Source organism: Pseudophryne corroboree, chromosome 5 (genome assembly GCF_028390025.1).
Source record: "Pseudophryne corroboree isolate aPseCor3 chromosome 5, aPseCor3.hap2, whole genome shotgun sequence".
NCBI classification, from domain to species: Eukaryota; Metazoa; Chordata; class Amphibia; order Anura; family Myobatrachidae; genus Pseudophryne; species Pseudophryne corroboree.
In genome coordinates, this window is record NC_086448.1 from 294,342,151 (window position 1) to 294,354,189 (window position 12,039).

At 40.0% G+C, this 12,039-nt stretch overlaps 1 protein-coding gene and 1 pseudogene across 1 annotated transcript in view; one reads left to right on the forward strand and one right to left on the reverse strand.

Annotated features, from left to right (window-relative positions):
- ZDHHC3 (zinc finger DHHC-type palmitoyltransferase 3) overlaps positions 1-12,039 on the reverse strand; it is a 157,881-nt gene that overhangs the window by 38,949 nt on the left and 106,893 nt on the right. Inside the window, exons 5-6 of the mRNA XM_063922414.1 lie at positions 11,282-11,363; positions 1,813-1,943 (exon numbers count right to left, since the gene is read on the reverse strand). Coding sequence (XP_063778484.1) covers positions 1,813-1,943; positions 11,282-11,363 — 213 coding nt within the window. The remainder of the gene's footprint in view (positions 1-1,812; positions 1,944-11,281; positions 11,364-12,039) is intronic.
- Positions 8,712-8,830, forward strand: LOC134931598 (5S ribosomal RNA; annotated as a pseudogene).

Consider the following 12,039-nt stretch of genomic DNA (forward strand, 5'->3'; position numbering starts at 1 on the left):
TCGGGATTCCGACCGCCGGTATTTTTCCGGGTATTGGGATTCTGGCGTCGGCATCCTGACAGCCGGGATCCCAACAGCCGGTAAATTGACTGCCTCCCATTTCATAGAAGTTGCAGTAAGACATGTACAAGCCAATAAAGAGAGTGGACTAGATATTCAAGCTTATAACAAAATGTTGCAAATAATGCCACAATGTCCAACTTTAACACTTAACGATTGGCACAGGATTTGGAGCGAGTCAATTACTTGTCGTAAAAAGAGAGATAATGGGAGTTTTCCTATGTACCCTCTGCGCTGGAGAGCGCCTTAACGCTTCCCAGGTTCACAATGAACTGTGTACAAATGTTCTCTTTATGGGATACAATTTCTATCAACTTTTATTTTTCTTCTAATTAGAATGGTCCACAGACAGGAGGACTTGGATGGATAAACTTGAGGGACCTGTTCCAAGTTTTTTTTTTAAATGCACTTACAATTAGGATAAATGTATCACAAAATAAATCCAGTTTAAAAGAGAGATTGCAACAATCAGAAACTGATTGGCAAATTGCAAACAAACATCAAACAGCGCTAAATTGAAAGTGTGTATTTTTAATAAAAATAAATAAATGACGTCATTTACGGTGTTCGGTACTGGCACTCTTCACTCGGTTAATCCACCCTTGCAAAGCCCCTGTTTGGATACTCCGGATATGGCACCACCAATGTGTTGAAGACACCAGGAGCCGGGAGTTCCCAAAATTGCCCCCTGTTGGGAGTTGGGCTATATATAAAAAAGGTGATACCAAATACCGATGTGCTTCACTGTTTTAAACATCTTTGATCACAGTTCCTGTCCAAGTTTTCCCTTAAACTAATGCTGCTTTCACATCGCAAAACCTGCTTTTGAAATGGTTCTTTAAACGGTTCTTAAAACGGGTCTGAGCAGTTAAACCCCCTTCACATCGCATGTTGTAACCAGTATATTACCATTTCATTACCGTTTTGGTACCTTTCACACTGAACCCGTTTCACCCATACAAAACAGTGGTTGTCATTTTAAATGTTTATTTCCTGCTTCTGCCTGGTGACATCACACATGGAGACAGCCTATCACCTTCTGGGGCTTGCAAATACCGTTTCAGACCCTTTCACACTGCACAATGAAACGGGTAGGACCCTGCTTTTTTACCGTTTCAAAATACCGGTATTTTGAAAACGGTAAATGGAAGGTGACCCTTTCACATCGCAGCTCGAACCGTTTAGGAAGCCTTAAAAATCGGCAATTTACCGGGTTCAAGCTGCGGTGTGAAAGGGGTATAACATTGTTCTAACTTTTAAATCGGACAAGGAACCATTTACTTCAGTGAACTGAAAAAGGTTACCATCTCAGCTGACTCTAACTGCATGAAGTTCCCATTAATTGGACTAATATACCAACTGTGCATGATTACTAATCAGTTATCCTAACAATTAAGTTGGAATTGTTATGCATATAGGGTTTTATGTGCAATAGTTTCCGGTACCGGTATACACTTTTTATATTTTTTTTATATATTCATTTATTTATTTTTATTAAAAATACACACTTTCAATTTAGCGCTGTTTGATGTTTGTTTGTGTTGTGCTGTCTCAAGGGTTGAGTATTCCCTTTTTAACAGCTGCTTTAAGATTGGTGTATTAATTAAGCATTGGCAGAAATTCATGCATAGTTGTGATTAGCCCCAGCGCCGAATTTTTGTTTTGTTGTCTGATTGGCAAATTGGACCATACACTGTATCTCAGAGAGGAGGCTCATTATAGCTTACAGAAGAACGTGGAGCAAGAACTCACCGTCTCATCAGTACAGATTGAATGTACCTGTGTCCCAAACATCACAGCAGTGAAGATAAGGAAAAGCAATCCCTCAAAACAAAGCAGAATAAGGAGGATGACTGTGGTTGGTGGTGAAAAGGAGCTGCACTCTGTAGAAAGAAACCAACAATTGGGGATTAATGAAAGAAACAAAATCCATTTTAAGTGCTCCCGAGGAACTAGGACTATGCTTCACGGCTTAAATTATGTCATAGCATAATTTTATATATATATTTATGAAATATTTTTAGCTTATTAGCCTCAATGCAATTACACAACACCTGCAACCCCCACTTGCAGGAATATCCTTGATGAACTTTTTTATTAAAACTTGGAAAAAACAAAACAACACAATGTACAGTAATAATAAGCTGTATTTTCTAAATAAATATGTATGGGAGAGACGCTGTACTTGGTCCGGTTATCCTACTCCACTCCTTAGTTCTAATTTGAGGCCAATGTGTAAATTGTGTGTCAGCTTTTCCCTAGTTACAGCCATGTACCTAAGTTTTGGGATGTCATGGGTTAAACTCTCGAATACGTAATATCACCTGCTAAAGATCGTATAGCCTTGACACAATTGGAATGGGTGGCGAGTGGGGCTAATATGACAATCCGACAACACCAACATAACATTATGACTGTAATCTGTCTCTATATAACAGGTCCAAGTCTCTATTTCCCGGGTGTTGTGTGTTAGGTCGACAGTTATCACGTTGACATGAGAATGTTGACAGTGACCATGTTGACAGTCATCAGGTCTACACAGATGACATGTTGGCATGATTGAATGTCGACATACCATTTCAGGTCCCGTTGGTCATCCAACAAGCAATTCTGGCACAGATGCCTGACGAGTGGCATTCTGGTGAGTACAGCCCCCTTCTCCCTATTCCCAAACAACCTCCCAGCCTAACCTTAACCCTCCTGGTGGCACCTAAAGATAACCATTGGCATTCTGAAAATGTTGACATTTTAGATGCTGACGTTTAACATGTTCACTATCTAGTGTCAACATTATAAATATTGACTATGTGACTGGATACCCTTGTCCCACATAACACCCATTAAGTGGCTGGACAAATGGTATACCTGAGTGCAATTAGTAAGAGTGCCCCAATGCTGGAGACTTGTGTACAGTTAATGCTCACTATATACAGTCTGTAAATGCTATTGTCACACACACAGAATATGGTGTCACTTGTGGTTGGTCTTAGAAATAGAATGCCATTTACACTACAATTTACCAACAATTCCTGCCTCTTTTGCTTGTGTTCTCCACTTCATGTGAACTGTAATGATGCTCACTGTGTACAGACCACAAAGGATTACAGTTGAGCCATGACTAATAGATGACGATAGCAACAATGCTGTGACAAATATATTATAATCAAGCCAATTTTACAAGTTTAAGTTCCAAGGGAAAATATTAAAAACTCCCAAAACATATTTTGTTCATTGTGCAAATTCTCTCTTTACTCTGAAACTATGATAGTTTGGCGCAAACTAAATATTCCATGGAAATCTGGAAAAATGGCACAGGAGTAGAATGGCAATATACCAAATGAAGTGCACAGCAAGTACTCCACCATCTGTAAGATTACAAACTCCTCCATAAAGGGGAGTTTCTATTTTATTTTTACGTTTGAGTGAAACCTAATACTTGGATGAGTAGCTGTAAATATGCACGTAATTTAGTAATGTATAATATATTATCCACTCCTGCAATAAAGTTGAAGAATATTGAAATAAGGTAGATAGCACAGTCATCTGAAAAAATAAAACAGACTGTCGAAGTCAAAAATATTACATAAAAAGAACATACAAACTACACACATTATGAGTCACTATACTTGCAAATACGCGCAGCGAGCACAGCAATATATGGTAACACACGCATTTACACGGATATGCCACAGAGATGGATTCGACACTTATTTTCATGCAGTACATATATTATAATAATATCAAGCGCCAGACATCATGATGATTTAAAATTATATAATGAAGTAATGTCATGTATGTGTATTATGGGAACGAAGCCAGATACACCTGTCATATTTGGTATTAAAGCAAGCAGAATAATGTGTAGATTCATTTGATACTTGTTATTAAGTTGTAGGACATTGCAACAAATAGTTATGATTAAATGTATAAACTCTAAAATCACTTTTATTAGAACAATAGATATTCCAAACAGGTACTGGACAGGAAGCTCAGGCCAACCCCTTTTGATGTCTGATTTGGCTGAACCTGTTTAGCATATACAAAGAGACTAGTGACTCATCATGAATGAGTAAGTTCCCTTCCCCAAACTAGATAACACATTGCTGATCACACAGGAGTCAGTTGCTGTTTGGTCTCAGACGATGATGGAGTGCCAGCATGATTTTACAGAGAGAGAGAGTGATATGGAGAGACTTTTATACGAGAAAGATATGGTGATGTATTTGCTGTAACTGGCCTGTAACTGTAACTATGTTTTAACTACTTACTGTGTGAGTTGTAACCATGTAATTATGTGTATACTGTACATTTTAATATATTGAATCCATATCCTTTTTAATAACAAATATATACATCAATGAGCTTTGGAACTCAGATAATGTGTGGGTGTATTGTTTTCTCTTATGGGATGCAGTGTTTTGCTATATATATAGTGCACATTCATTGCACATGGTAATAAGATGTGCAGGTGTTTACAATATATATATTAGAGCGGGCATTTTAAATATTTGTGAGAAAGCAATTTGGCATTCACAGATGGGGGCTGGTCCGCGATATCATGGTCTTAATGATGCACGGTACATTATAAATGCGACGCTGTGGTCGATCAGCTTGTGGTGGATGCATCGTAAAGCTGAGAAAATCATATCCGTGTGTATTGTTGTGATATCAGTAAGCCAATGATATGAAATCGCAAGGGGCAATGCGTTTCTCATAATATTTAAAATGCTAAAATGTATTTTTATTGTTGCAAAACAAAGTTCAAATAAGTCATATTGTGTTTGATTCAGATTGGATTGTTTATCTGTTAAGTAGGTTTAAAAGTACATTTAAAAGTTGCTGCATAGCCTTGATATAGTTTTTTTTTTTTAACTCAGGCCTAAAATAACTTCTGGTGCTTGTATAATGTGTGATTTCTTTGTGACAAAGGAAGCCGCATGGTCTGTCCTCCATTTTGGACTAACCACATGGCCTTTCCACCATTTTGTGTAAACCTCATGGATGTGGAAGGGGGAGGAGCAGTGGCCATTTTAGGAAGGTCATTTTCTAAATAGCTGATTTTCAGTCTGCTCAGAACAGTCAGTTTCCTTGGTCACATCAAACACCATTTATGAGTTTCCAATGCATTTATTTAACCCATGCCATAGTCAATTACAAATAGTTTCAATTGGGCCTAGTGAGAGTAAATGGTGAGATAAATGCTTGGCTTGATGTAAAAAAATTGCACACAAAAAAACAAAAGAAAAAAAAAACACTTTTTTACTTCTTCTTTCCCAGGATTTAGTTAACTCTCTGTTTGCTATAAGATAGGCATTGAAATGCTAATTAACTGGTTCAACCACTTTTACAGGCAGGCAAAAGAACACAGCTTTGATATGCAAATAAGAGGTAAGGTGTCTCATAGGAGACCAGTGAATGGTACATATATATAATATTATTATAATAATAATGTGTATATTTATATCAGTGTATGTTCTGCAAGATAGCTATCCAATCTGAATCATATCATTTAAATTATTGATTATTGCTAGAGTCATTATAGATCTGTGTGAAATAGGATACATTTGTTGCTATATAGGTAAATTTGAAATAACAGTATTTTAAGGAAGTAAGTGTAAAGACACAAAAAGTTGTGTCTAGTGGGCAATAGTAATTAGTATTGTTCACATTTATAGAGCTGTGTGATTTGTTGAACTGCATACGCACATTGGTACATGTAGTACGGAAGGCGAGGACAGCGTGCAAAAACGCGCACTTGGCGCAAGGCCGCATACGTGGCATAGGGGTACGCACGGTTGCGTAATTACGCAAGCTTGCGTAGGGTTGTGTGCGCATAATAAAAGCACATGCAATTAAGGTGGGATAGTAGACATTTAATACAATAGCACATAACTATCAGATTTCAAAAGCAGGTTACTCTAAATGTAGTTTAAAAGCTGTATTGCCTCTGGCGGTAAAGCTGCCAATCTGAATGAGTGGAGATTTTCTGTACAGAAAAACCAAAGTGTATTTGAGTGAGCGAACGTAGGAGTGAGTGGATAGTGTTCACTCTAGGCTGTTTTAGCAGGGCGCCGCGCCCTGCCCGTTTTTTAGCAGGCAAAACCCGCCCTGCCCCTTTTGCGGCGCCCTGCTAGAACAGCCGCCCGCTCCCTGCCCTCCCGGCGTGTATAGGTGCCGTGCGCATGCGCGCGACATCCATTTACGCATTGGGAGAGGGCTGGGGGAAGCCCAGCACCGACGGAGGTGCTGGGCACGCCCCCAACAGTGACGTCGCCGGCCACAGACGCTCTCTATAGTAGCGTCTGTGGGCCGCACCACCCTCTAAAATGACGGAGGCGTGGCCACGCCCCCTAATTTGCATGGCAACGCCCCCATTTCGGAAGCGCGCACGCACATGTGCCCCCGGAGTCCGGCGCCCTGCCCCTTTTCACTCCTAGAGTGAACACTAAGTGGATATTGAACCCAGGGAATTCGGGATCCCGTCGTGTGGTACATCAAGTAAGTGGAGGCTTGGTGGCGTGAGGCGGCTGACTCACGTTAGTATAAAGTTTAATACGCAAATCGTGAGGAGATTTGCAGAGGAGCGTAATAGGGAATTGTGCATTGTGTAGTATTGAAGTAAAAAGGTTTTTTGTTACGCTCCGAGCCGAGGGTCACAGTTTGTACATCGACCCGTGGTTGTACGGCAGATAGGTAACAAGTACCTATACGCTGTGCGATTGGACCGCGCGTTTGTGGGTGCGATATATAGCGCAACTTGATACCCCTTTACGAGCTTTTGCATAAAACCGCGGTATCATTAGCGCTGTATAGAGCATACGCAAGCGTGATTTCTGTATAAGTGTATGGGGAGTTTTCGCTGGTCTCTCTCAGGAATATCTCCAGCGGCGGATATTTACTGAAAAAGGTCCTAACACTTCCAGTAAATAGAAACCAACTAGGTTGACCTCACTGGGTACGCGGTGGTCACTATTGGAGTGAGTCATGGTACTCAGTGGAGAAGGAGTGGGTGAAAGCGCTCTAAGAACTTTCACCGTCTATCCGTGTCGTGTATTGGGGATTGCGTAAAAGGAAAAAGTCAGCGATGGGATCCAACTGCACAAGCGGTGGACGTATGGTAGCCAGGGTTCAGGTTGAAGAGCCGCGGCCCAATGGGTCAGCGAGGTTTGTTATGTGTGGGAAAATATGGTCCACACGCTGAAGACTTTTTGTCTGAATGGGTACGTATGACTGACAAAGATAGGGTACCATTCCCTAAGGTGGGCAGCTTTGAACCAGAGGTACTGCAGAATGTAAGCAGTAAAATATGTCTGATAAAATCCCGAAAACAAAGGGTCAAACATACAAATTGTTTAAACCTGTGGCAGCAAGAGGGGTTGGTGAGTTTGATCCTAAGGTATTGCAGGTGGTATGTCTAACCAAAGTCATATAAGACAAGAATGGAAATATAAGAACTGTTTGAACTTGTAGCAACAATAAACAAGTAGGAAGAAAAAAAGAGAATGCAAGTAGACCGCCTTATGTAGATGTGGAAGCAGTTACGGCCAGCATACAAACTATAGAAAATAATAAAAATATGAAAAATATGACTGTAACCTATATATGTACTAATGAATGTTGAAGTTTTATTTAGGAGGAGAAGGTGACCTGATTGTTTTCAGCCATTTCTCATGTACCCAGAGGAGTATCCAACCGGTAAGAAGAGCAGTAGCCTGTGGGGGAAGTGGCTGAGACCAGTGGAACAGGTAAGTATGGTATCATTCGTGTACATATATAGTAAAACCCAAAAATAAAACAAAAAAATCAAGAAAGTAACGTCAGAAATGGAGAAAAACCTGTCCGCACATTAGTATTTGCCAGTAGGAAAGCGGACAGAGACAAGGTAACCCCCGGGTATTTCTTTCAGTTACCATATAAGAAGTATTCATTCCTAGTAATGCCCCTAGTAAAGATGAGCTCGGAAATGTTTGTTGGACCATGTACAGACCCTTAATACGGGATGAGAAGGATTGAATTAATACTTCGCATGACCTAGAAGCTTGTTAAACTTTTTTGTTGTTGTTTTTGTCTCTTGCAGTAATAGAAAACTCTCCGTCTGGATAAGACCACTGGTAAACACTAATTCGGCAAATGGGAGGTGGCTGTCTCTGTGCAAATGGACGGGCTCAATAAGGCATTAAGTGTCAGGGTGCAGACTTCTTTGCAAAATTGGAAAGGGGTCACAGTAGCTAATCTTAGTGTGCTATTGAACATCACAAGAATAGTGCTAGGCGCAGAGAACAACAGGTGGAGAGGTTGAGGACGGTAAGTATACTGGCACATACAGGAAAGACCCATCAGTCCAAACCCCAGATCCCTAATGGTCAATAATATGTTATATCACCCACTCAGGGTCTATTATTTGTGGTATATTTTGCATGTGCTCTTACCACAATTCTTGTGTGGGTGACCTCCCATGGGAGAAAAATGTACTATTCCGTCCACTTTTGATACCCGTTTTTCTTTTCATCCATTTATCATCATTTTTTGTCTCTCTTAAAGCTACCTTTGGGGCGACCAATTGGCCATTGATAACGTTATTCTTTGGACCATCTTGTTTCAATTTGCTCGAGCAGTAGCTATCCCCCTTGCTGACAGGTATCTACTTGACTTTCTACAGTCACACCATGCTGGACATGCCCGATCTAGTCTGATCTTGGAAGCCAAGCAGCATTGGGCCTGGTCAGTACCAGAAAGGGTGACCCTCTGGGAATACTGGGTACTGTAGTAATAAGGAACATACCTTCCGCTGATCAGCAAATTCCATTGCAAGTACATTTTGCAGTGCATTCACCTTAGCTGACTAACCCAACAGGAGTCCTGATTCGGATAAGCCGGTTTTCTTTTATCTCTCTTATGAGTATACAAGTGTATATCACATCATAAGTTGATAGAGATAACAAGAATTTAATATTTTCGCTTTTGACTAACGTCGAACATTAATACTCGCTCATAATCCAGTGGGTGTACAGATAAACTTTCTGCCACCCACTCCGCATCAAGTGAGTGACATTTCACCTTATCGTCATTTAATACTTGTTGTTTAATACTTGTTTTAACCAATTTGCTGTTTTACAGCAATATTTTTATTATCCTTTCGTCTGCAAAAATTAAAAGTTAAGTTTTATTATATATTTCTTTCATATACATTTTAATAGCTTTACACCTTCACCAATCAGTCAATTGAAACAAAGTGTGCGCCAGAGAGACATAATAAACAGCCTCTCTTTTGCTTCTCTGCAAAACAACCCCCCAATAGTTTGTTCTGAACTAATGTCCGGGAGCACCACCAACCCTGTTCTACTTGAAAAGCCTTATAGGCGAAGTCGGTAGCTTCATGTTGGTCATTATTCTTGTCACATATGGTATATAAAAATTGGATGACAATCATTATACAATCTGGTCCAGTGCAGATTCCAAAACCCCCCACCCATTGCAGTCTTCTTCATCTACCCAGCAGAACCTCAATCGAATCCAATCATCAGTGTACAAACACGTAGGTACATGTATGTGTGAAATGTTCGGCGCAAATCAGACATTATAGGCCAAAGCACTGTCTCAGCATACTCTATAGGTTGAATGTTGTCCCACACTCAACCAGTGGTCCCGTGACCGCCGAGTGCATATAGAGGATGTCTCGTCCTCCTCCCTGTCTTCCCCAAATATAGACAAGTGTCTGATTTGCAAAATGCATACATACTTGTGTCTAGGTCACCGATTATTGTATGAAATATTTTTTCTTATGTTAATAATTGATGGCAGTTATTGTTTACTGCCAAAGGGTGGACTGTCGAAGTAAAAAATATTAAATAAAAAGAACATACAAACTACACACATTATGAGTCGCTATACTTGCAAATACGCGCAGCGAGCACAGCAATACATGGCAACACACGCATTTACACGGACATACTTGTTATTAAGTTGTAGGACATTGCAACAAATAGTTATGATTAAATGTATAAAAGCTAAAATCACTTTTATTAGAACAATAGATATTCCAAACAGGTAGTAGACAGGAAGCTCAGGCCAACCCCTTTTGATGTCTGATTTGGCTGAACTTGTTTAGCATATACAAAGAGACTAGCGACTCATCATGAATGAGTAAGTTCCCTCCCCCAAACTAGATAACACATTGCTGATCACACAGGAGTCAGTTGCTGTTTGGTCTCAGACGATGGAGTGCCAGCATGATTTTACAGAGAGAGAGAGAGTGATATGGAGAGACTTTTATACGAGAAAGATATGGTGATGTATTTGCTGTAACTGGCCTGTAACTGTATGTTTTAACTGCTTACTGTGTGAGTTGTAACCATGTAATTATGTGTATACTGTACATTGTAATATATTGAATCCATATCCTTTTTAATAACAAATATATACATCAATGAGCTTTGGAACTCAGATAATGTGTGGGTGTATTGTTTTCTCTTATGGGATGCAGTGTTTTGCTATATATATAGCGCACATTCATGGCACATGGTAATAAGAGGTGCAGGCGTTTACAATATATATTAGAGCGGGCATTTTAAATATTTGTGAGAAAGCAATTTGGCATTCACAAGACATATACAGGGAATGAGCGAGATGGCTCTAGCCTCATATGTACTACTCGGCATATACTAAATGTCATGATATATTAGTAACTCTGCACACTGATAGTCAGATATGAATGGTTCCACTTTAATGTGTAGGTCATGGGTGACAACTATAATGTCATATTACATGATGCAATGCTGGTGGATGCAGCTATTACTGGCCTAGTGCTAGCATCCATAGGGCTATTACACATGCAGCGTTTTTGCCCGGATGGCAAAAAGCCGGACTAACTTTGTCCAGCTTTTGTCATCCAGCAGAGTCTTTCACACATTAAGGCTTCGAGCCGCGTGTAATGCTGTGCGCGTGCGCAGCAGCAGATACGGCTTGAAAAAAAAAAAAATACGTTGTGTGTGAAAGCGCTCATTCACACACACCGGTTCACTGCATACAAGGACGCACGACCCCGGCACGGCAGCCGGACTTTTCAGGGGATATTTCCGGCTGCAACCCGGCAGCCGTGCCGTGCCGTGTGAAAGCACCTTACACTATACATTATTAATAACAATATCGGCCACATGTGTAATGGCCCATAAGCCTTACATGTAGAAACTTTAAGTATAAAATTTGCATTTCTATTACTCACTTGTCCAGTCTTCTTCAAAGCAGTACAGGAAATGAAAGCCTACCATGATGAGAGCATGTAAGGAAATCAGAGATATATACATCTGAAATAAAAACATATTGTCAGTTCACATGCTGTGGTAGATGCACAAAGATCTTTACATGAAACATGAAAAGTTGAATTACTGGTTTTAAAAAGTTAAATTTTTACTATCACCTGACAACTCACTGCAAACCCTACAGTCACATGCACTGCCCATTCAAGTGTTCCTGTGGTGTGTATGGCACAATAAATACAGCCTTACAGCCAGTAAAACAGAAGAATGGACACCACATTGGGTAAACCTTGCCAATATGTAGTCACATTATAGAGAGCTTTAATCTTTGCTATACACCACTACTAGCTATCGCACTCTTGAAATGCTATAATTGTACCTGAATGTTAAATTGTTCAAACGAGTGTGTGTTGGTAATTTCAACCTCTGTGCCTAGGCACAAGCATGACATGATCATGTACTGCTGGCCTGGAATAATGCAGTGTAGTAACCAATGCATTAACTAGGATTACAACATCCATTTACGGGAATATTTGCATGCAAAGACACAGGTGTCATCTTTTATTTGTAAATCTATGTGGGAAATCTAATAATTTTATGTCAGAACAAGGCAAAACAGCACCATCACAATAATGAAGCCTTTTGTTAAGAGGATTACTCTTCTTTTGAGCAAATACGTATGTATACCGAATGCACTAAGCTATATTTTTGTAAGCTCCTGTAA